Source organism: Dendrobates tinctorius, unplaced genomic scaffold (genome assembly GCF_039654945.1).
Source record: "Dendrobates tinctorius isolate UK_male_01 unplaced genomic scaffold, ASM3965494v1 ptg000143l, whole genome shotgun sequence".
Classification (NCBI taxonomy): domain Eukaryota; kingdom Metazoa; phylum Chordata; class Amphibia; order Anura; family Dendrobatidae; genus Dendrobates; species Dendrobates tinctorius.
Window position 1 is genome coordinate 1,961,391 of NW_027361810.1, and position 26,510 is coordinate 1,987,900.

The 26,510-nt window shown below is 47.6% G+C and overlaps 1 protein-coding gene across 1 annotated transcript in view; it reads left to right on the forward strand.

The window, feature by feature from the left end:
- CLASP1 (cytoplasmic linker associated protein 1) overlaps positions 1 to 20,594 on the forward strand; it is a 199,176-nt gene extending 178,582 nt beyond the window's left edge. The window contains exons 37-42 of the mRNA XM_073545310.1: positions 184 to 430; positions 511 to 701; positions 999 to 1,127; positions 17,630 to 17,836; positions 17,982 to 18,098; positions 18,526 to 20,594. Coding sequence (XP_073401411.1) covers positions 184 to 430; positions 511 to 701; positions 999 to 1,127; positions 17,630 to 17,836; positions 17,982 to 18,098; positions 18,526 to 18,612 — 978 coding nt within the window. The 3' untranslated portion in view covers positions 18,613 to 20,594. The remainder of the gene's footprint in view (positions 1 to 183; positions 431 to 510; positions 702 to 998; positions 1,128 to 17,629; positions 17,837 to 17,981; positions 18,099 to 18,525) is intronic.
- The last annotated feature ends 5,916 nt before the right edge of the window (positions 20,595 to 26,510 follow it).

A 26,510-nucleotide genomic window follows, 5' to 3' on the forward strand; every position in this document is an offset into this window, starting at 1 on the left:
TGAGCCGTATGTGATGTGTTTATAGATGGGGTAGATTATATTACGAATCCAGTGATAAGATGCATGAAAATATGCCGAATATATTGTGCCCTGTGAGAGCTTTTCCCTCATTATTCCCCTTCATGGTTGACATACACCAGACAATGAGAATTGCCCTGATTCGGGTGTTTCCCGTCCTCGTAGGTCTCCCGAGAGGCTGGCATGGCGTCTCCTGTAGGTGACATTCGTGGCGGATCAGACATGGTAGAAGGTGGTCGAATGGCGCTTGATAACAAGACATCCTTGCTGAACACGCAGCCGCCGCGAGCCTTTACTGGGCCGCGTGGCCGGGAGTACAGCCCCTATCCTTACTCCGACTCAATCAACAGTTACGACAAGACCGCCCTGAAGGAAGCCGTGTTCGACGACGACATGGACCAGCTGCGCGATGGTTTGTAGCTCCTTTGCAGGCCCAGTCTCCAGGTTTTCTGTCGTATTCGCTCACTGATACGTTCCCATCTGTCCCTGCAGTTCCCATTGACCACTCGGACCTGGTCGCCGACCTATTGAAGGAGCTGTCCAATCACAATGAGCGAGTGGAGGAGCGGAAAGGAGCGCTGTGTGAGCTGCTGAAGATCACACGGGAGGACAACCTCGGGGTCTGGGAAGAGCATTTCAAAACCATCCTCCTCCTCCTCCTGGAGACCCTGGGAGACAAAGACGTAAGAACCGGGATTAGCGATGTGCAGGGGTGGAGCCGGAACGAGGAGGACATCGATCCAACCTAATAATGAATTGAAGAGTGCTGCAACTTTCAATCACTCAGTTTTACCTTGCAATCATTGAATAGAAGGTTTCCAGGCCTATGTGATCAGCACTAAAACAATGAATGTTTCCATTCACTGATGGCAAGCAGTGGTCTTGTAGTTTGCTCATGTGCAGTGGTCGTTTTTGACTTTCTGCTGGCTGTCTTCAGGCGCCGCTGTTGTTTCTCTTCTTAGAATTCTTTTTTTTTTCAGCACGCGATTCGGGCATTGGCGTTGAGAGTTCTCCGGGAAATCCTGAGAAATCAGCCAGCGAGGTTTAAAAACTACGCGGAGCTGACTATCATGAAGACGCTCGAGGCGCACAAGGATTCTCACAAGGAGGTAAACTTCATGGATTTTGCTTCCTCTCCCTTTTTCAATGTCTTCTTGCTGCCAATGAATGGAAACCTCAATTAATCTTCTCCTGAGGCTGAACGCCTGGCCTCACCCACCTCCCATCATATAACTCCTGGCTCTCAGCATTTACCTGCACTAACTCACTGCAACAACCTGATCAGCTGTGAGCTGGGTTAGAAAAAAAAATGGTTTTCAGCTTCTAGGAATAAACAAATTGCCTCTTGCGTTACCGATTTGCGTGGCCCCGGTGTCTGCAGCGCTGCTGCACCTTATGTAAGTGAACGGATGGAGCGGCCCCAGTGTCTGCCCCTTATGTTACTGAGCGGAGCAGCCCCGGTGTCTGCGTTTCCCCTTATGTAACTGAGCGGACACAGCGGCCCCAGTGTCTGCCCCTTAAGTTGCTGAGCGGATGAAGCGGCCCTGGTGTCTGCCCCTTATATTATTGAGCGGATGGAGCTGCTCCGGTATCTGACACTTTTATTTTAAAGAGCGGAGCGGCCCCGGTGTCTGAAGCGCTGTCCCTTATGTTACTGAGCAGAGCCGCTCCGGTGTCTGACCCTTATGTTACTGAGCAGAGCCGCTCCGGTGTCTGACCCTTATGTTACTGAGCGGAGTAGCTCCCGTGTCTGACCCTTATGTTACTGAGTGGAGTAGCTCCCGTGTCTGCCCCTTCCGTTATTATTATTCGCCACATTAGAGATATCCCTCGAGCTCTTTGGTGCTGTCAGTTATGGATTTATGCCGCTCCCTGTCTGACCCTGCAGCTCGTCTCTCTGCAGCTCTGGTTGCTCTCCCAGGTTGTGCACGGAGCGTTGCAGGTGAACAGTCGCGGGATTGTTAGATTTGCTGATAAGATTCCAGGGGACATTATGTTCTGGCGTTCGCTCCTCTGACTATCTGACTCCGCGCCAGGGCTGCTTTCCTAGTGAAACTGACTCTGAGCCATCCTGGGCTGAAGCTGTGCAGACACGAGGATGTGGGCAGCTCGCTCGTCTCCTTCACTGCCCAGGCCGCGGTAGTTACTTTATCACTTCACATTTAAAGCCCAAGACATTAATAAAGTGAAAATTCACAACGTGTCAGGTACCACAGATTCCATTCTCCTGCACCCACCCTGTACTACGGACACCATTATCCTTCACCATCCTGTACTACGGACCCCATTATCCTGCACCCACCCTGTACTACGGACACCATTATCTTTCACCATCCTGTACTACGGACCCCATTATCCTGCACCCACCCTGTACTACGAACACCATTATCTTTCACCCATCCTGTACTACGAACACCATTATCCTGCACCCACCCTGTACTACAAATCCTATTATCCTGCACCCACCTCGTACTACGGACCCCATTATCCTGCACCCACCCTGTACTATGGACACCATTATCCTGCATCCATCCTGTACTACAAATCCTCCAACGGGTTGTGGCGTGTTCTCACTTAACATTGTGATGAGGTGCGGCTGCTCCTCCACCGGGTTGTGGCGCGGTCTCGCTCAATGTTGTGATGAGGTGCGGCTGCTCCTCCGCCGGGTTGTGGCGCGATCTCGCTGAATGTTGCAATGAGGTGCGGCTGCTCCTCCACCGGGTTGTGGCGCGGTCTCGCTCAATGTTGTGATGAGGTGCGGCTGCTCCTCCACTGGGTTGTGGCGCGGTCTCGCTCAATGTTGTCATGTGGTGCGGCTGCTCCTCCACTGGGTTGTGGCGCGGTCTCACTCAATGTTGTGATGAGGTGCGGTTGCTCCTCCACTGGGTTGTGGCGCGGTCTCGCTCAATGTTGTGATGAGGTGCGGTTGATCCTCCACTGGGTTGTGGCGCGGTCTCGCTCAATGTTGTGATGAGGTGCGGCCGCTCCTCCACCGGATTGTGGCGCGGTCTCGCTCAATGTTGTCATGAGGTGTGGCTTCTCCTCCGCCGGGTTGTGGCGCGGTCTCGCTCAATGTTGTGATGAGATGCGGCTAGAGATGAGCGACTTTGCCTTTTTTCGGGTCGAGTCGGGTTTCGTGAAACCCGACTTTCGCAAAAGTCGGGTCGAACGAAATCGGCCGATTATCGTGAAAAGTCGAAGGCCGACTGAAACACGAAACCCAATGCAAGTCAATGGGGAACCAAGGTCGGCAGGGAGTGGAGGACAGGAAACACACCTACAGTGCCCATTTTAATGCCAAAAACATCAATTCTTATTACTTAGGCTTGGCAACCTTAATTTACTTCCTAATAATAGACATTGAAAACTGGGGGTTATTTGGCTAAAGTTGTGGGGGAGGGCTGGCTCCAGATTTTCGTGGGCCCTGGGCCAAAGTGTCACTGGGCTCCTATAACACATGCCACAATTCATGATCCTCTGATACGGCAGAGAAATAGCGGTATAGTACAATGAAAAATACTTCACTTCTTACATCACATGACTGATATCCATCTTAAATTCTCCAATAACGGACAGTATATTCCTCCATACAGTATTATGGCCACTTCATAATGCGCCATACAGAGTAATGAGGCCCATATATTTCTCCATACAGAATCATTGGTCCCATATAATGTTCAATACAGTATATGATGCGCTCCACATAATGCTACAGTATGTTGGTCCCCATGGATGAAGCGCCACTGTCTTATGGGCCCAAATAATGCTCCATATATAATGGGCCCCATATCTAATGCTCCAGTGTCTGATGTCCACCTTTGGAATGTTCCAGTGTATGATGCCCTATATATCATTCTCCAGAGTATAGTGCTCCCCAAAAATTGCTCCCAACCTTTAAAACAATAAAATAAGTCTCCTCGCTAGAGAATCCCTGTAGTAGTCTGGACTCCTCGTCGTCCCCATCTTCCCTCTCTCTGCACTTGGACTGTTTAGGCAGAGGGCGTACAGACGTGATGTCATCGCGCTCTTTGACCAGAATGTCACTGTCAGGAAACGCGCAAGACGTCACGGCAGAGGAGCAAGGAGAGGTAAGTATTTCAACTTTGTAAGTGCTGTGATCCTTACCAAGCAGGGGGGGCCCACTCGTTGGCGACGGCACTGGCACAGGGCCCCTCATAGTACGGTGGTGTGTCTGACGGTGGGTCGAACCTGCACTTTCATCTGTATCTTCCTCTTTGTCACCGTGTAAGGTGGTATAGTATGTGGGAAGGGTAACCTGAGTTTCATCAGGGTCAGATTCTGGCTGTGTAGAGTGTGAGGGGAATGTAGTGGTCTGGGTCAATGTTCCAGCAGAATCATCTAGCAGTGGCTGGGCATCTGTGCACTTGTGGCGCCCCAAGGAGTTCGGTCGCCACAGTGGCATTAGCTTCCTTCTAGGGAGTGTGATGTCATGCTTGTGAGCAACGAAGGATCTCTAGCAGGTAAACCGATTGGGCGGCGTTATTCCCACTAGTCACGACCCTCCAAACAGCGTCCATGAAGGCAAAATGTTTGTTTTCCGGGGGCAGTATGGTTGCAAAGCTGAACCTTAAAGGAATGTCAGGAAGGGCACCACCAGAAGTGGAGCCTGCGACTTAATTTGACTCAACACGGGCAACCTCAACCATCCAGCCACAGAAAAGATGCCCACATTGCAAGCTTAATTTCGTTAATGAACGAGCCTCCGTTATGCTCCCGCGGTCCGCGACCAGCTTACTAGAGGGACACGCGAGGCTCTGGCACGCGAGATCGGCCAATAACAAGTCTGTCATGCCCTTACCTGCCCGTGGCTGCATGTGCGCTACACTGAAAGGACCAGCGTGTGTCGCTTACAGGTGCAGATAACCCGCTGAACACCGTTAGTGATGGGGATCTGTGACTACAATTCTTCCCCGCGAACGAGGATTTCCCAGTAAGTGCAGGTCAACCGGAATTCCAGAAAAAAGGAAAAAATTAAGTGTCCAAACCAGAGATGCTGTAGCTTGCTTAACAGCTGGGCTCTTCTGCTGAGTAGCACACAGTTCTTACCTAAACAGGCGGCATAGCTTTGTGGCCAACTCTGCTGAGTAGCATACACAGCTACTAGGCCCAAAGTATGAAGTGGTGTATATGCAGTCAAAAACTGGTTCTTTTATAAACAGGCGGCATAGCACGGTTCACGGGTGGACTCCTCTGCTGAGTAGCAGACAGTTACTAGGCCCAAAAAAATTTTCATGACAATATGCGCTATAAAATTATTAGGAGCACACACGGTGTAACGCCTTCACAGGTGTACTACACTGCTGGCTACCAGACACCGCTGCTATGGCCTGAAACTGTCTATTATCTTTGAAAACCATTATTAATGAGAAAATATAGTTACGCGTTTGTTTGATGAAACTTTCTGGAACGGAAACTCAAACAGCGGAATTGTAATCAAAGTTTTGTTGTTGGACGAACGGATCTAACACCGCCCAAAACAGCTAGAATTTGAACTTGGCTGACAGTTCCACTCAGCTGTAATGAGGAGGCAGACTCAGATGGCCTCAGGCACAGTATGGATTCGACAAGATTGCAGAAAGTAGAGAAAGGGTACAGTATCACCGGATTACAGGTGTGTATATAGCATAGTTTACACATTACAAATATGTCTATAGATCAGAAGGCAGACTCAGACGGTCTCAGGCCCAGTATGGATTTGACCAGATAGTACAAAGTTGAGAAAGGGTACATTATCACTGGATAACATATATATGTAGCATAGTTTAAACATTTAAAATCTCCGTGTTCTCAGTATGGATTAGACAACAATCTAAAAAGTAGGAAAAAGGAAATGTATTTGAAGCGTACACCAGTATACACTTTTAGTGGTATTTTTAAATCTTCATATATATTTCTGTCTCAGTAAGACAGTCCAGACTCTCCGCAATCGGAAAATGAGATGCATAAAAGTACCGACATAAAGTCTAGTGATTGCAGAAATGTAGGAATTACTAATCACGGGAAAAACTTCCGGGAGAATTCTCCGAGGCGATGCTGACCCTCAATTACTTTTTGTGTGTGGAGACAGCGAAAACAGTTCTTTGTGAAGAAAGGGTTGCTGTATCGCAGTACCGTTGATCCCATCACCGTTACTCATCTCCATCAAATTTTGATCACAGGGAGAGATGTAGACATGGTGCTCACTGCCTATCATGATCTGTCACGTAACTTTGGAGTGCAAAAGACAGAAGCCACAGGCCGTAGGCGATTCTAGTGGATTGGCATGAGGGCACATTTAAAAATGTGCGCCGGAATGTCACACGTCTGTGAGTAGGAAAACTGTGAAAGCTGATGATAAAGCACCACTGCATGTCATTGTGAGTCGACGTCCATAAGAAATGGAAGCCATTGATCATCTGAAGCTAGAGCCCGACCAGCAGGACAGGGCATAGCTAAGTCTTAACCATCATGTATCAGTTCACCAAATTTGTAGTGGCAGTCCCAGTGAAGGATTTGACAGCCCAGACTACACAGCGGAGGAGCAGGGAGAGGTAAACATTGCAAATGCTGGGGCCCTGCCCAAGCAAGGGGGGCCCACTCGTGGGCGTCGGTACTGGCACTGGGCCCCTCAGTACGGCGGTGTGTCTGACGGCGGGTGTGCACCCCCACCGTCAGAGACACTTGATTGCACTATGAGGGACCCTGTGCCAGTGCCCACGCCCAAGAGTCGGCCCACCCACCTGTCCAGGGCAACGGCACTCGCACGGTTGGGTGTGCTAGGTGGGTACCACGGCCATGGGGGGGGAAGCAGCCCAGTTAGGGAGGTTTACAAAATGGCATATGTTGATGTTGGACATTCAGCTGCTGCAAAAGGCGAAATTGGGCAAGTGCGAGGAAGAGGAGTACAAAAGAGAGCCATTTTTCTGGCAACCTAGGTGTCATCAGGGGAAGGTGGGACAAAATCCTTGGAAACCCATCCATGGTTCATTTTAATGAAGGTTAGATCATCCACATTTTGGGTCGACAGACGGGTCCTTTTTTCTGTCAGGTTTGATCCAGCAGCACTGAAGACTCTTTCCGATAGCACACTTGCAGCTGGGCAAGCGAGCTCCTGTAAGGCATATTGTGCCAATTCAAGCCAGGTGTCCAGTTTAGCGGCCCAATAGTCAAATGGGAATGACCTGTGTGGGAGAACATCAATATGGGAGGAAAAGTAGTTTGTAACCATAGTTGACAACTGCTGTCTCCTGTCACGTTCAATCGATGCAGTATTACCAGTCGTGTGAGCGGGACTTGAAAAATCAGTCCACAACATGGTCATGAAACCCCTGTCTCCAACGCCACTTCTGATGTGTGCACCACGAACACCTCTTCCAAGCTGCCCCCGGCCCGTACGGCAAGTGTGACAAGTGACAACCATCACTGCTGTGTGCTGGGAATGCCTCAACCAACCGGTTTACCAGAGTTGCTTGTTTGTTAGCCAATATTAGGTCAAGGTTCTCCTGTGGCATTATGTTTTGGAATTTGCCTTTATAGCGTGGATCCAGGATGCTGGCCAACCAGTAGTCGTCATCGTTCATCATTTTGGCAATGCGGGGGTCCCTTTTTAGGATCTGCAAGGCATAATCTGACATGTGAGCCAATGTTCCCGGTGTCAATGATGCACTGCGAGTGCTGGGTGGAGGAGCACTTTCTGGCAAATCCACATCCCTCCAGTCACGCACAAACCCTGTACCAGACCTTGCCACGCCAACATTTTCACTTGCCCCATGAGAAGCATCCTCCTCCCCTAATCATCCCCATCATCATCCTCCTCTTCTTCCTCCACCTCGTCCAGGAGAGGTCCCGGAGCAGACAATGGCTGACTGTCATCAAGGCTTCCCTCCTCTTCCTCATTATCCTCGGCTGCAGACGCCTGCTCCTTAGGCCTCTTTCACACTTCCGTTTTTTACAATCGGTCACAATCCGCCAGGTTTTGGAAAAAACGGATCCGCAATTTTCTTTTGAGGATCCGTTTTTTTCCCCATTGAATTTCATTAGTGGCGGATCCTGTCCGTTGCATCCGTTTTTGTGAGGATCCGCCGTGATGTTGCTGTCCGTTTCCATCCTCCAAGATTTTGAAACGGAGCTTGTAACGTTTTTTTTTTTCCCAGCGGATCCTCCAGACACTGAATTAACCCGAAATTCTGTCTGGTTGCCGGACAAAAAAAAAAATTCTCTCTCTCTCCCTCCCCCTCCCTCTCTCCCTCTCTCTCTTTCTCTCTTTTTGGCGGATTTGAACTGATGCAAAAAACTGAAGTGTGAAAGAGGCCTTAATGTGCGTCAAAGTTTGCATGAGCAGACGTATAAGTGGGATGCTCATGCTTATGATGGCGTCGTCTGCGCTTACCAGCCGTGTGCATTCCTCAAAACACTGAAGGACTTTACAGAGTTCTTTCAGCTTCGACCACTGCACACTTGTCAACTCCATGTCTGCCCTCAAAGTGCCTGCCCGTGTATCCTCCCACAAATGCATTATGGCCTGCCTCTGTTCGCACAGCCGCTCAACCATGTGCAGGGTGGAGTTCCACCTTGTTGCAACGTCGATAATTAGGTGGTGCTTGGGAAGGTGGAGCAATCGCTGCAGCTTCTGCATATGACTGGAGTGTACGGGCGACCGGCGGATGTGCGAGCAGTCTTCGAACCTTCTGGAGCAGCCCTGTTATCTCCGGATAATTAGTGAGGAAGCACTGCACCACCAGGTTCAAGGTGTGAGCCAAGCAAGGTATGTGTCTGAGTTTTGAAAGGGCTATGGCTGCCACAAAATTCCCGCCATTATCACTAACTACCTTGCCTGCCTCAAGATGTAGACTGCCCAGCCATGACTCAGTTTGTCGCTGAAAGTAGTCAGCCAGTACCTCTGCGGTGTGTCTGTCGCCCAAACACATCATCTTCAACACAGCCTGCTGACGCTTTCCACTAGCTGATCGATAGGGGGACACCACGTGTGCAACATTGGCAGCTGCGGATGGGGTGCTCGTGCGTCTGCGCTCTGTGGACGAGCTTTCGCTTCTGAAAGAGGAGGAGGAGGGTCGAACGCCTACAGCCAACTGTTTCCTATACTGTGGGCTAGGCAGCACTGTCCCACCACCGCTGTCCCCTGTGGACCCTGCATCCACCACATTAACCCAGTGCGCAGTGATGGACACGTAACGGCCCTGGCCATGCCTACTGGACCATGCATCTGTGGTGAGGTGCACCTTTCCACTCACTGACTGCTTGAGCGCATGGACAATGCGGTCTTTCACATGAAGGTGGAGGGCTGGGATGGCTTTGCGAGAAAAGTGCCGACTGGGTAGGTCATAGCGTGGTACTGCGTAGGCCATGAGTTCGCGGAAAGCTGCGCTTTCAACCAACCGGTAGGGCATCATCTCTAACGAGATTAGTTTGGCAATGTAGGCGTTCAAACCCAGTGTACGCGGATGAGAGGATGAGTACTTTCTTGTCCTACTCATAGTCTCTGGTAGGGTGAGCTAGACTTGAGAGCTGCATATGGTGGAACTAGCAGTGGACATGGCGGACTGAGAGAGGGTTGGTGATGGAGTTGGTGTTCTTTCTGATGGCCTAGATTCAGTCTTTCGTAGCAATAACAGTGTGATACCCTGACTGCTTTGGCCTTGCGACGACACCTCAACATTTGCTGCTGGTGGTGTGCTAACCGGTGGGCTTACAGTGGGGTAAACAATGTAGCGTTGCTGACTACCTTCATTGGGAGCAGTTGCACATGTGGTATGTGAGGTTTGGTAGTCCGTCCACGCTTGCAAGTGCATGGTGGTTAAATGTCTAAGCATGCAACTGGTATTCAAATTTCTCAGATTTTCCCTCGGCTAAAAGTCTTTGCGCACTTCTTACAGATAACCTTTGCCTGATCATTAGGATTTTGTTCAAAAAAGTGCCACACTGCACTCATCCTACTAGGGAAGACAGTTTGAGGCCTTGCACGCTGTGCTAACTTGACCATCTGGCCAAGCTGTCCTGCAACTCTTTTGGTTTTTGTAACCCGTTTTTGGACTGCTCCGGGCCTGCCAGATAACAGCTGTTGTGATGTCGATGCCCGCTGCGGATGCTCCTCCTCCTCTTCTGAGCTATTGGCAGCGGCACCCACTTCCCCAAATGGATGCCAATCTGGGTAAACAACTGGGTCATCCATCACCTCCTCTTCAATGTCATGTGCACCTTCCTCTGTGTCACTGTATATGGTGGTATAATATGCGGGAAGGGCACCTGAATTTCATCTGGATCAGATTCTGGCTCAGTACACTGCGAGGACAATGTAGTGCTCTGAGTGAATGTACCAGCAGAAAAATCTAGCAGTGGCTGTGCATCAGTGCACTCCATGTCAGATTCATCTTGGACTGGGGAATTCACGATTTGACTTGATAACCCAGGCATGGTATGTGAAAACAGCTCCATGGAGTAATCTGTAGTGTGGCCTGCCACATCCTTCAATTTTGGTACGGGTGAAGGACACAAGGAAAGGTGTGGTTCAAGACCATGAGCCTCCAATGACGACTCAGTGCTTTTATTTTTTAAAACTTCAGAAGAGGAGGCGATAGAGCTGGAGGCTGAGTCAGCAATGTAAGCCAAAACTTGTTCCTGATGCTCCGACTTTAAAAGCGGTTTACCTACTCCCAGAAAAGGGAGCCTTCGAGGCCTTGTGGAGCCAGACGATGACGCAGGCTCAACACCTCCTGCATTAGGTGCTATTTTGCTTTTGCCACTACCAGTAGATCCAACACCATCATTACCAGCTGGAAACCCCCGCCCACTTCCACGGCCTCTTCCACCACACTTCCTCATTTTTGGGGAAAATGTACCCAATATTCCACCAACTATATGGTACTGTAAAACAAGGTACAAGGTGTATATAGTAGTGGGGAGAATTTGAATCTCCTTACACACTTCTGGATACTGAAGGATTCTCTTAGGCCCTGTGTATGTTACACCTCAATGTAACAGGCTGATTTTGGATGGTGTAAAAAAATGTCTATAGAGGACTGGGGAGATTTGGAATCTCTCTACAGACGTGAGGACACTGAAGGATTCTCTCAGGCCCAGTGTATTTTACACCTCAAAGTAACAGGCTGATTCTGGATGGTGTAAAAAATGTGTATAGAGGACTGGGGAGAATTTGAATCTCCTTACACACTTCTGGATACTGAAGGATTCTCTCAGGCCCTGTGTATATTACACCTCAATGTAACAGGCTGATTTTGGATGGTGTAAAAAATGTGTATAGAGGACTGGGGAGAATTTGAATCTCCTTACACACTTCTGGATACTGAAGGATTCTCTCAGGCCCTGTATTTGTTATACTTCAATGTAACAGGCTGATTTTGGATGGTGTCAAAAATGGACTGGGGAGAAATGGAATCTCTCTACAGACTTCAGGACACAGTTGGATTCTGTCAGGCCCTGTGTATTTTACACCTCAAATTAACAGGCTGATTCTGGATGGTGTAAAAAAGGTATATAGAGGAATGGGGAGATTTGGAATCTCTCTACAGACGTGAGGACACTGAAGGATTCTCTCAGGCCCAGTGTATATTACACCTCAAAGTAACAGACGGATTCTGGATGGTGTAAAAAAATGTGTATAGAGGACTGGGGAGAATTGGAATCTCCTTACACACTTCTGGATACTGAAGGATTCTCTCCAGCCCAGTGTATGTTACACCTCATGTAACATGCTGATTTTGGATGGTGTAAAAAATGTCTATAGAGGACTGGGGAGATTTGGAATCTCTCTACAGACATGAGGACACTGTTGTATTCTCTCAGGCCCTGTGTATATTACACCTCAAAGTAACAGGCTGATTCTGGATGGTGTAAAAAAGGTGTATAGAGGACTGGGGAGAAATGGAATCTCTCTACAGACTTCAGGACACAGTTGGATTCTGTCAGGCCCTGTGTAAATTACACCGCAATGTAACAGGCAGAAATTGCCTAGTGTATGACAAACTACAAGGTGTATATAGAATTGGGCAGAATTGGAATCTCCCTAGAGTGTAGGTCTGTAAGAACGGACAAACTCCTCGGCTTTTTCTTAGTCACACCCAGATAGCTTCAATTTGGCCGTGATGCCAGACGGTACATGGTACTGTGTGAGGAGCGACACGTACACCGCTGTATGGTGTGTATGTAAAATTGTCAAGCTCCGTGTTTTTGTATACGGACTGACACACGCTGTCTCTCTCTAGTTTTGAATGTAATCAAACAGCAGATATACGAAACTGTTTGAAAAACGGACAAAACTCTAAGGTGTAGGTCTGTAAGAACGGACAAACTCCTCGGCTTTTCCTTACAGAGTCACACACAGCTTCAATTTGGCCGTGATAACAGCCGTTACACGGTACTGTGTGAGGAGCGTACACCGCTGTACGGTGTGTGAAAAAATGAACGCTCAGTACCTCACCAGGACAAAACAATAAAATTTGGATTGCTTTTAAAAAAGCAGTTTGAACACCAGTGTGCACACAGAAATGCAGGTAGCCTTAAAAGGCAGCTTAATCACCACCAGCGCTGCTGCACAAAAGCAAAAATCTTCACCTTTCACTGCACACTAACTACAGTGAAAAGCGCTATCAGCAGAAGCATTTTTTATTTCTTTTGGCCTTCCTAACGCTCTCCCTACAGAATCAGCAGCAGCAGCTCTCCCTATTGTGAGATCAGCATAAGTAAGATGGCGGTCGGCGTGAACGTCCTTTTTATAGCCCCTGTGACGCCACACAAAGCAAGCCAATCACTTGCATGCCCTTCTCAAAGATGGTGGTGACCGCTGCCTATGTCATCACGTTCCCCACAGTGTCCGTTCTTCCTGATTGGCTGAAAAAGGGCGCTAAAGTATCTTTTGAAACGCGACTTTGGCGCGATGGTCGCCGACCTCGTGGCCGACCTCACACTAAGGTCGGGTTTCGTTTCATGAAACCTGACTTTGGCGAAAGTCGGCGACTTTTGAATTTTTTAGACCCGTTTCGCTTAACTCTAGATGCGGCTCCTCCATCGGGTTGTAGCGCGGTCTCGCTCAATGTTGTCATGAGGTGTGGCGGCTACTCTGCCGGGTTGTGGCGCGGTCACACCCCCTATATTATACATACACACGCTCTGCCCCGGTCACACCTCGGTATTATATATACACTAGAAAAAGGCCTGATGCTGTCGCATCGGGAGTGCGGTGACATTGCCGTCTGTATGCTTAGTGGTGTTGACAGGAGCAGCGGACATGTCTCACACCGTTTGCGCTTTCCAACCAATCTGTTTTATATCATTCCTCTGTAGTTTTGGATCGTATGTGTTGGGTCATTTGACGTCTTTTACCCTTTGTGTGCGGTTTCTTCCTTGTTGGTATCTGGTGTAGTGTTTCTGGAGCGGTGTTCGCTATGTGGTGTCTCCCTTGTGTGCGGTGTCTTATTTTCCCCATGTTGTCTCTTGTAAGCTGTTGTGACTATAATTGGAGGTGCTACATTGTTGTATGCAGTTTGTATGTGTGATTGTTCCCAAAGTGGACAAAAAAAAACAAAGGAAGTGAAAAACTTGCACTTCAGTAAGTGGCGCTGCTGTTAGATTCTTTCATCAATGAATGCTAGTTGGACATGCGGTAGTTATGTAGATTTTTAAAAAACAGGTGTGTATGTGGGGCTGGCGGTTTTTACTGCTGCCTGAGGTATTGTTCCTTGCGGCCACGAACTGCAAGTGACATACACGTCACCACTATTTCCGCGCAGGCGCAGCCGCATCGTTACTACGCTTGCGCGAGAATAGCGGTGAGTGTGTCATTTGAGCAGTTTGCATGAACTGCGCCTGCGCAAGTAGTGACATTGACGTCACCACAATTCTTGCGCATGCGTAGTAACGATGCGGCTGTGCCTGCGCGGGAATAGTGGTGACTAGAGTTGAGCGACTTTGGTCGGATCGGGTTTCGTGAAACCCGAATGAAACAAAATAAGTTTCAGATGAAACTCGTCCGACTAGAACAAAACAAAGTCGGAGTTTCGTCCGAAACCCGACCCCAATGCAAGTCAATGGGAAATAAAAGTCGGACGAAACTCCGACTTTGTTTTGCTCTAGTCGGACGAGTTTCATCTGAAACTTATTTTGTTTCATTCGGGTTTCACGAAACCCGATCCGACCAAAGTCGCTCAACTCTAGTGGTGACGTGTATGTTGCTTGCGCAGGTGCAAGTGATATTGACGTCACCGCTATTCTCGCGCAGGCGTAGTAACGCGGCTGTTACTAGGCCTGCACGAGAATAGCGGTGACGTGTATGTCACTTGCGCAGGCGCAATTCGTGGCTGCAAGACTGTTCACAAACTGTGCCTGCGCAAGTGGGACTGCCGCGGTGCCTTATGGGATTCGGTGACAGTGGCCAACTGGTGATTATATATGTAGGTCACACACTCTGCCCTGGTATTATAGACACATATACAGTACACACATACGCCTTCTCACTCATGCTGTAGATATGCCATGGTACATTTTATGGCTATACTGACTTTTCCTCTGATCGGATCACTCCTACTTTGTCCATGTACCTACGAGCAGCGTCTGAGGAGCGTTACCGGGGAGCGCTGCTCGGGGGGGGGGTGCGCTGTCTCGTTGGGGGGGGGGGGGGGAGGGTTGGTGAGCAGTGTCAGGAGGTGGGGAAGCTTTGCGGTACCGGGGACCGCTGCCCGGGGGGGTTGGTGAGCAGTGTCAGGAGATGGGGAAGCTTTGCGGTGCTGGGGACCGCTGCTCGGGGGGGGGGGGGGGGGGGTGAGGCGCAGTGTTGGGGGGGAGGGTTGGTGAGCAATTGTCAAGAGGTGGGGAACGTTGCTCGAGGGGCGGTGTGTGAGGCGCAGTATCGGGAGGTGGGGACGCTTTGGTGTGCTGGGGAACATTGCTCCAGGGGGTTGGTTGCGTGGTTAAGGGGGGCGTTGTGTGAGGCGCAGTGTTGGGGGGAGGGGTTGGTGAGCAGTGGGGAAGCCTTGTGGTGCATTGAAACGCTGCTTGGGGGTGGTGTGTGAGGCACATTGTCGTGGGGGGTTGTGAGCAGTGTCGGGAGGTGGGGACGCTTTGCAGTGCTGGAGGACGGAGCACAGAGTAAGCTTTGTGTGCAGATTAATATTTACAGGTACGTTCCTCCGCATGCAGTCGTCGTGACTGAGTGAGAGCAGCTCCAGAATACGCTGCTCTCCAGCTGCAAGAAGAATTGTCCTCAGGCCGGATGGTGGCCCCGTTAGGTCCCTATGTAAGAGTCTGGAGCCTTCTATCTCTCGCCCCCATTTCCACATGAACAATCTTCCTGCCTGGAGATAAGCGGCTGCCAGAAATAGGGAGGACATGAGACAGCAGAAGCGTCTGGTCAGTTCAGGGCAGAGAGCTGTTGGTGTGTATCAGTCGATGTAAATTACGGCCCCTGGACCCCGTCACCTGTGATCCTGGCGTCTGGAAGCTTTGCTAGTTTATGTTGAACTGTGTGCTGCAGCTGCGGCGCGGTCACCCATCCCAGGTCCTCCGGATGCAGCAATGCCTCCAAAGAGTGATGTGAGTTCTGTCCTGTCCAGGGCAACCTGAGACCCTTGTAATGGGGAGACCCTTTTAAAATGTCATATTATAGTGACAGGCTAAACGAGTCTGACGGCGATGCAGAAACCTGCTCTGCCTGAATGTCCCAGCCAAGTGTCGGTGATACAGACGTGTGGCTCACCTCTCAGGTCCGCGGTCTGTGGCCGCTGGACCAAAGAGTCGTAAATTCCTTATCTTCTGGTGTCTCCATCGCAGCTTCTGATCAGCCATGGCGGCTGCAATATTGTCATTGTGGCATAACAGATGACAATACGTCAGCCATGTAGAAATCCAACCGAGAAGAATGAAAGGCGGCACCCGTGATGTAAGATTCCCCTGCATCCATCTTGTGTCTGATCACGGAGTGCCACCTTTCATTCTCCTCGGTTGGATTTCTACGACGCTGCTCGTAGGTGCAGCACCTGTGATCGTGAAGCCTAGAATCCGCTGATCAAGCTTTATAAGGTGAAAAGACGTTGCTGGTTTCTTCTCACCTCAACAATTCGTCAGCCATAGTTGATCAGTTGGGAAACCAAAAGGTAAGAGATTTGTGCCCCCCCCAGCGGCCACAGACTAGTGACCTGAACACAGGACCGGAGTTCCAAGAATCGATCCGTGCATCAATAATCGGCATCCTCCATTATCATACGTAGCGCCGGTGTCCACATTGCTTAGTTTCTGGGCGCAGACCCTACACCCCGATCTATTACCACGACCCTGTGTCTGACAATGTTTCGCTGCTTGTACAACCCCCTTAAGTGAATGTCACGCCGAACTGCTGAAACCATCGTCACAGTTCAGTGTCCCCGGAATCTGGTAAAATCCTGCACTAAAAGGTTTTATTGGAGTTAGCAGAGCTGAGCGCTCAGGATCCCGTCTAAGTGGCTTTCACTCTGTGTACTCTGCTCTAGGAAAGCTCAGTAAATCTCCCTCCGGGCAGTAATTGCTTCATGTAAAGGTTTATGGGCTGTTTACCTGACCGGAGGGACGAGCGCTCAGCAGGGAGGGAACAGATCTGAGGACTTTATAAATTGAGAAATCCGAGTCCGGCAGAGGTTTCGCCGCTGCAGGCATTCACAGCCCCCTATCTAGCAGAGGGGATTCACCACTGACAGATTATTACAGTTGTATCCGGTCTGCACAATAGTATTACCTTCAGGTATTTGCACTTGTTGAGTTTTTACCGCAGACACTTTTGCACCAAAATGTGTCGCTGGGCGGGAAAACCGCTGCGTAAAATACATACTTTTTTGTTTGTGTTCTTGGTGCATTTTTTCCCCAGTCATTAGAAAGTATGAAAAACTCTGCAATACCCCCGATGTGACACTATTAAGGTTGATCGAATAGCTATAGCGCTTCCCGAATAACTGCATCGGATACCTGGAGCGCTCCCGATAATCAGCTGATCGGTGTCGTGGCTTGCGACTGTCACAACAAACACGACTCATAAAACTGCTTCAACTATGCACAGTAAAAGTAAGCAGCGAGTCCAGACGTCACAAATCTCATTCACTTTGCTGGGACCGTAAAATAATGCATTTTTTTGTAGGAAAAACACATGTGAACAAATTCTTAAAAAGTCTTGCCTGCACTGATACACTGTAACTGACCCTCTGCTGTGATGAGCATTGGGGCTGGTAGGAAGTGAATCTTCATTTATGTAAAGACCCAGAGAGAAGTCTGATTTTTGGCCAAATGAACTCTTCTTAGTTTTGACTGATGGCGACTGCGCCCGTCGGCTGGACAGTGCCCATTGGCGGCACCGGGCACATTCGATTTTTTTGGCCAATCATAAGTCCAATGTGGCCGATTTCATCAGAGACAATTATTACAACCGATGAACGGCATTTCGTCGTCCTATATTAGCCTCATGTATGGAAGGGCCTTGAAACCCCCTTACTTCAGATTTGAGGTGACATGGGTGAGTTCTGTATCTGCAGGTGTTATTGTTCTCTGGTATCAGGACCCTGATGTCCGCTCCAGGCTGTGGAGATATGATCAGGTTGTCATGCTGACTGTTGTGTTTCAGGTTGTCAGAGCAGCTGAAGAAGCCGCCTCCACCCTTGCGAGCTCCATACACCCAGAGCAGTGCATCAAGGTCCTGTGTCCCATCATCCAGACGGCCGACTACCCCATCAACCTCGCCGCCATCAAAATGCAGACTAAAGTCATTGAGCGCATTTCTAAGGAGTCGCTGCACCAGATCCTGCAGGACATCATCCCTGGCTTATTACAGGTGTGGTGCGGTCATGTACGGTATACGGCGTCTCCATTTTCAGCTTAAGTCACACTATCTGGGGTCTCCCATTATGCATCGCAGGGGCTTCTCTATAAATTGCCAGTAATGAGGCCTCTGACCCAGGTTTCTATTCTCACTGCAGGGCTATGACAATACGGAGAGCAGCGTCCGTAAAGCGAGCGTCTTCTGTCTCGTAGCCATTTATTCTGTGATTGGAGAAGAACTGAAACCGTATCTGGCTCAGTTGACAGGCAGTAAGGTAAGACGGGCGGCCTAAGTCATTGGGGTGAGTATACACCCGTAAGTGGTGTATGGATTATTTCCCTGGCGGTCAGTCGGTGGCGGCTCCCCCGCCGTCTGTCACGTTCACATTGCTCCTCCTGTCGCCTCTGACAGATTCTTAATGTCGGTCTGGATTGGGGAGAATCTGCTCATCGTGCGACTCCTTTGTTTTCTGTTATAGATGCAATAGATTAGTCACAAAGGAAATGAATGTGGAGGAGGTGGTTTCCAGCATCACAGATGGCGCCCGTTCTCACCGCCTCCTTCTGGTGGTGATACTATAGGGTTATGTACGATGGCGGCGGGCTGACCGGTGACCCCTCTACTGGTGTCCATTACTTTAGGGTTCAGATGTCTGTTGGTAACGAGTTCGTTCATTTATTCTTTTTTTTTTTTCCCCACAGATGAAACTTTTAAACTTGTACATTAAAAGAGCGCAGACAACGAACAGCAACAGCAGCTCGTCCTCCGACGTCTCCACACATAGTTAGTGGCATCGCTGTGTCCTGGGCGGCTTCTAGAAAATGGCGGCAGAGATTGCGCCAGCACCTCCCATGCGCAGGACGTGTCTGGTGACGGCCGCGATTAACACTAATAGAACTGACGACTTTACCGGTGGACGGGCCAGCGAGGGTTCAGCGCTGAAGGGGTTTTATTAGTCCAGAAAGTGGCATTTCTCTTCTCCATTTATTGAATTTTCCTAAAATGGCAACAAAAAAAAATTGACAACTGCCCCAGTCCCAAGCGGCAAGAAGACTCCAGGAGCCGCCTCTCGAGTTGTTGCAATCAGTATTTTATTTAACTAAAATGTATGTGAATTATCAAATTCTCTTTTCTTGAACTGAATGTAGATTTCTGAGCCGGCGACTTCTGCTCAGCATCTGCTGTAGACGCCGCTGGTTTGCAGTCTTGGCTTCTCTCTTTTTCTGGTTCCTTTTCTTACCTGTTTTGCTGTTTTATTTTGTAAATATTCAGCGAGCTCATTTTACTGCAGCCGGTGCCGTCCGCGGAGGGAGCTGGTTACACCGTGTTTAACGAGACACATTAAAACTATTTCACTTTCTGCGAGTGGACGAGACCTTATTTAAACGCCTGTTCTCCTTCCCACAATCCTCAGCGTGTCTGCATCGGATGGTGAGCAGCGTCTCAGGCCAGGGGACGACTGATGATTCTTTTAAAACTTTTTTTTTTTTTTTTTAAATTTAAAAAAAAATCTCATTGGCGAGAAGATTTGCGCCATCAGGACAGTTTTACAGTGTAGACCTTCAGCTGTGAGTATAGTTGCCCGTGTTGAAGGACAGTTGGGCTTTTTCCCCGTGAAGGGTTAAGTCATTTTTTTTTTGTTTCAGTCCAAGTCTTACTCCAGTATACGCCCCACAGGGCCGAGGTGACTGTTCCCACATGATGCAGGAGATGGTGGCTGATGTCCGCATTTAGTGGTCTCCCGGGTAAAATGAAGGGAATGGCAGCCACGTATTGCAGGAAGGGGGCACAGATGGTGGTCTCTCATGCAGTCTGGGGGTCTCCGTTCTGATTTTGTGCAGTTTTTCATCACGAGGGGATTTGTCTGTCACTTTATTTATAAGATATTTAATCACCGTGTAAATAGAAAGCTCCACATTGTCCTGTGTGATTGAGAGATGCCTTCCCTGTGTGGACGATGCTCTAATAGAAGGTGCAGAACGCGCTCCGGCACGTGGGGTGTGTCCCCTGTTCCATGGGTTCCCCCCTCCACAGCGCAGATGGAGTGCACCTCGGTCTTCAGTTTTGGAGTGCTATGCTTGATCCCTATTGACTGTTCGGTGTACCGGTGGTGGCCGGATCCCTCAGCTGTCGCGCTAATGAACTAAAACTGCAAGGATGTCTTCTTTCGTGGCCTCGCGGTTTCATCCAGCGTCACGTTACATAACTACCAGCTTGTGTTGCTCCGGCCTCCAGCTGTCTGTGTCTCCGCTGCCAGTCTAGGGGGCTGGAGCGGCAGCGCTTTATCACTAATAGAAATTTATAAAGAAGCAGCTTCAATACCAAATCCCACGTTGCAGTCTGTAGTCCTGTGGTCGGAGTAGCAGCGGCATGTGTCCCGCTCATGGTCAGTGGCGCTCTGGATGTTGCCTACTAAGTCTGTCTGATCCCAGCGTAGTTGTCTTTTTATCACTTGCCCCCCCCCATCACATCCTGTGTATTCTGTACAGAGCTCCTACACATCAGAGGCACACCGTCTGCCGGGGTCACCACTGCACCGTGCGGGGGACGCCCCAGCACCACACTATACAGCAGAGTACAAGGGGTAATGTGCATGGATTATATCTGTATTTATATCTGGATTGTTCACCTTCCCCGTGTATCATGACAATTGTACAGATGTTTTTTTTCTTTTGTTGCATTAACCTGTATGTGATAGAATTTGCTATAAAAGAAAATGAGAAGAAAAAAAATCTTGGGTTTGCTTTAGAATAAATTCAATTTCTGTTTATGTGGACGTCTTCTTTCACCAAATCCCATAATGAATATTTCCTGTGAGCAGATTTGTTACAGTTTTATTCCCAACGTGTGACGTTAAGAGGTCACAGCAAAATGACGAGATCGCAAACAAAGATATCAATATGGCCGACGTCTCATCATCCACCCTCTTGTCAATGAAAAATGTCGGGGTCACAAGTGGCAAATTACATCGATTCCTGCAAACAAAATAAACGATCTACAAGAATGGAGCGGATTCAGCAGTGCGTGAACAAGAGAAATTGCAAATCATGGTGGGGAAAAAAAGTATTTAGTCTTTGTCGCAAGGTGTTTGCGCTCTTTAGTAAGTAACGTGCTGAGCGGTTTTTGGAGCAAATTGCAACAAAAGCTACTTGGTGTCGAGCATGGTTATACGGGTGGGAAAAAGAACCCGGTTCAACCTTTCTCCACCAATTATACATCATTTGTCACTAGATTAGCTATAACCTGCAACGTTATGTGTATTTAAGAAATCATCCGACCCTTATAAAAGCAGTTATAGTGTCGGCCATTACTGCCTCTTGTGGTCGGCGTTCCACAGTCTGACTGCTCTAACTGTAAAGAACCCTTTCCTATTTAGCTGCCAAAATCGCCTTTCTTCCACCTGTAATGAGTACTGACCACACATATATTTATAAATCTAAATGAGATCCCCCTGAGATGGGTTTTTTTTTTATAAGCAAAACTTTTCCAACCTTTCATCATAGGAGAGACCTCCATCCTGTATTAATATAGGAGAGGCCTCCATCCCATGTAATATGTGAGAGGCCTCCATCCTGTGTAATCTAGTTGCTACCTTTGAGCTAACTCTAACTTCTGAATATCCTTTTTAAAATGTGGACCCAAAACTAGATCCCATATTCTAGATGTGGCCTCAATCATGATTTATAAAGGGGTAATAATACGTTTGGATTTTCTTTTTTTTTTTTTTTTTTTTATACATCCCAAAATCTTGTTTGCTTTTGCAGCTGCTGTCTGACATTGAGTGCTGCGGCTCAGCTTACTTGTAACCAGAATCCCCCGTCCTTTTTCTCTTCGGTGACCCCAAGTATTCTCCCATCTAGTGTATATGCAACAGTAGGATAACGCCGTCCTCTGTGATACTCTACATTACACACCCCATCAGCCGTCTCATCTAGATTGTTCTGGAATATTGGTCAGATTTTATATCCTGCATAGCTTGGTGTCCTCAGCAAAGAATAAGCATAAGACACTTTACTCTTCGTCCCATCCATGAGGTCATTAATCTTCATTTTATCAAAGTGGTTGTAAATCTTATTCATCCCTGACTCCACCTTCTGGATTTGAGGAAACTGGACCTCACTGATTACACGCATGGTTTGGGTGACCATGTGCCAGCCTTGCTCATTTCTCAGAATATTGCTGAAGATGGCGTAAAACACCAAGTCACCAAATTTTTGCACAACTACAGGACTTGTTTCACGCACTTTTTATTTTAACTGCAGATTACTTAAGTGCCTATGACCTTGTCTCAGACCAATGAGCCCATAATTACTCCATGTAAAACTGAGGTCTAAGGGGGGGGGAGTCACGCTGCTCCTTGTAGAGTTACATATTGGCCCTGGCATGCTAATGTAAGGAGGCTTATTGCTGTGCAATGCTCCTCTGGGAGATTTAATATGCAAATTAAAACACTGTGTCTGCAAATTGAGATTCTGATTTGGCTTTTATCCTAAGTCATATTGCAAAGCTTGTTAAACGGTCGATAATGGCGCTATAACGTTCAAGGCCTCTGGAAGAGACAATTTGCATATGCATGTTTAACATTTTAGTAGGACAGCATGGTGGCTCAGTGGTTAGCACTATATATATGATAGAACAGCATGGTGGCTCAGTGGTTAGCACTATATATATATGATAGAACAGCATGGTGGCTCAGTGGTTAGCACTATATATATATATATATATATATGATAGAACAGCATGGTGGCTCAGTGGTTAGCACTATATATATATATATATATATATGATAGAACAGCATGGTGGGTCAGTGGTTAGCACTATATATATATATGATAGAACAGCATGGTGGCTCAGTGGTTAGCACTATATATATATATATATGATAGAACAGCATGGTGGCTCAGTGGTTAGCACTATATATATATATATGATAGAACAGCATGGTGGCTCAGTGGTTAGCACTGTATATAGGATATAGCACGTTGACTCAGGTTAGCACTGTATATAGGATAGAACAGCATGGTGGCTCAGTGGTTAGCACTATATAGGGCAGCACTATGGGCTCAGTGGTTAGCACTCTGAATAGGGCAGCGCTGGGGTCCCTGGTTAATATCACACTATGGACAACATCTGTAAGGAGGCTGCGAGAGTTTTCCTCCAGGTTCTCCAGTTTATGTGAAAACATTTCCCTGAATATCCTTGTGTAAAATCAATGGGACACTGAGCTATAGGATAAGCGGGCTAGCTCTGTGAGCTGTACAATGTGACCATGCAATACACAACCATAATTTCACACAAAAACCCTGAGGCAAAGTACGGGAGTCTCCAAAAACTAATATAAATTGTTTGATGGTCTGATTAAAGGGTTGTCCAGTCAAAACCAATAAGTCTGCACTAGTCACTGTGTGTGCCTGCAGAGGGCGTGTGTGAGTGATACATCCCCCCAGCCAGTGGGCGTGGCCTTGCACCATACACTTGAATGGAGCAGAGGCCACGCCCCCTAGTCAGACACTCCCACTGGCCGGGCACGTCACTAGATGGGGGCGCGGCCTCGGCTCCATATAAGTGTATGGAGTGAGGCCATGCCCATTGGCCGGGAGTATGTATTTCTCCTACACGTCCTCCGGTCCCGATTCTGAAACCGGTGAGTCTCTGCAGCGCACAGTGTGTGTACTGGGGTAATTTATGACTCTGTAGTCACACAGTGACGGCAGACTTATCGGTTTTGACCGGACAACCCCTTTGATAAGTTTTTGGCACAGTCCACTACCAAAACCATAACTCTGCTTGAAGCACAGTGGCGAATGCATCCTGGACCTGGACGGACTGTAACAGCAGAGGGGAAAAGGAACGCAGCAAATCTTGGTGAAAACCGTGCTGCCGTCTGCAAGGAAACGGCTCCAAAACAATGACGGCACCAGGTAGATCTGACCTGTAAGGAGAAGATCCTGAGGCTTTATAGTAAACACTACAGATTGCAGATTTCAGGGTCACCCGTTCTTAATATTAGGATTCTGTTATCTATGGCCAATCTTAATAGTAAAATATTACTATTTTCCCTTTTTTCTTTTTTGTATCCCTGGTGTTCTTCACTGGTCTGGCTGCAGTAAATTTCCATGGAGACCGACACGGATAATTGGATGGCAGGAAACAGAGTGACGCAATTATTGCAAAATCCGCATTAAACCGTCAGGTGCTGGGGATAAACATTGGGTCAATTAGGCTGAAGATGAACAGTTTGTGTGTCGGCGATAAAGCAAATGTCACTGTTCTCCAATATGTGTTATAATGCACATGTGGGAGGTCGGAGAACCCTGTGCAACCAGCCACATCCTCACGTCTACAAGACCCCCCCAGCGTGTGGCCAGCAGGTCCCAACATGCCCTGCAGACCCTTCATGCTGCATCAATGATTCTAATAGGACTAGCTGCACGCTGGGCGTGGATGGCCTGAGTTCTGCTCACTATGTTCAGGGTGAATGGATATTAAGTGACATTATAATCATCTGCAAAGATAGAAGTTGTACTTTTCTAAGCCAAAAACCTCTATAAAGCCTCGCACCTCCAGTACAAACCAAGGGAGCCATAACACGCCTTCACTTAACCAAGCTTATGTCCATAAAACCATTATACCCCAATATATAAACCAGTATATACTCTAGAGAAAAAGCAGGTTCCCTGTTAACGTGAGTGAGACCAACACCCCATTTTAAGATCACCCCCCCTTTCTGATGACCACACTTACTTAACCCCCCCCTTTCTTCCCCACAAAACTAATAACCAAAATTAAAATGGCTTTTTCCTACTTGGCCTATTTAATGCCAGAAATAACACTTGTTTAACAGCTACTACATTAGATTTTAAGATACCATAAATACATAACTTGCCAAACAGAACACTGCTTTACTGACAAATCCATGAAGCATGTTATCTTACAAATTATGGAATACTAAGTACAGGATCAGATCCAATAAAAGTACATGAATACAAAACCATATAGTCAGTATATAAATACAGCACCAAACCATCAACAGTACATGAATACAGCAACAGAATGAAAAAGAACTTGGCGCTCAAATATCAAAGATGATAACTTGTTTATTGTATTGTGCACTACAAAATAAGACCAACGTTTTATTCTTATATCAATATTTGAACAAAAAGACCTCTTCCTCCTAAACACTACTTGATACAACACCAGCACCACCTTCAGAACAGGAATAAATCAGAAAACCACGATCAGTATAGAAACAGCATCAGAACCATTGTCAGTACATGAATACAGCAAAAGAACCATCATCAGAACATGAATGCAGCAACCGAACCATAAATACAGGACCATCCTTACATTTATATAATCACAAACAACATCAGTATCTAAAACCAGCACCAGATTTATATAGCGCCAGAACCACCATCAATACATGATACAGCACAAGGACCACCAGAAGTACATTAATGCGGGATCAGAGCCATCAGTACAGAAATACAGCACCATTATCATCATTAGTACATGAATAAAATAACCATAACCATCATCACATGAATGCAACACCAGAACATGAATGCAGCAACAGAACCATCACTACAGAATCACAAACAGTACATGAATACACCACCAGACCCTCCACGAGTAAATGAATATAGCACCAGAACAACCATCTGCACATAAATACAAATATGTAAATGTAACACCAGGACCATCATCAATACATGAATGCAGCAACAGAACCATCTTCTTTACATAAACACAGAACCATCAGAAAAGAAAAAACTTACATGAATTCATCATGGACAACATGAGTAGATGAATATAGTTACAGAACTACCATCAACAGATTAATACAGCAACAGAACCATCATCAGTACATGAATGCCGCATCAAAACCAATCAGTGCAAAAATACATCACCAGAACCACCACCAGTATATACCACACCAGGACAACCATCAGTACACGAATACAGAACCAACAGTATGAGTGCAGCACCCAGACCATCATCATCACATGAATACAGCACAATGACCATCATCAGTACATGAATGCAGCAACAGAACCATCATTACATAAATACAAAACAACACAAATACGTCACTAGAACAAACATCTTACATAAATACAGCACCAGAACCAAAAAAGTACATGATTACAGCACCAAAACAATCATCAGTACAGGAAATAACCATAGGTTCAGTGGTTAACACTTGCATTGTAGCATTGGGTTCCTTGATTCAAATCCCTCCAAGGACAACATTTCTATGTTTGCATGTTTCCCCCATGGCTGTGTGGGTTTTCTCATGGGTTTCCGGTTTCCTCCAACACTCCAAAAACACACTGATAGGGAATCTAGATTATAAGCCTCAATGGGGACTGCCTCTGATGCTCAACCTCCGCCACACCCATCTGCCTTTAGTAACGTGTCAGAATGACCAGTGGTGCAGAGCTCCTGATACCAGTGCGGTCCTGTAATAGGAGCCACCGGGGTAACAAGTCCGTTCATGACATTTCTTCCTCCTGGATCTTCCCCATCACATGTGAGGGATATTATTGAGAAATGGAAGGAACTGCAGTAACTCAGCCACGAAGAGGAGACCCCATAACATTACAGAAGGGGGGGGCCCCGAGTGCTGAGGGAAGATAAGCCACCACCGCTCTGCTGACCCCATAAGTGCAGAGTTCAGACCTCC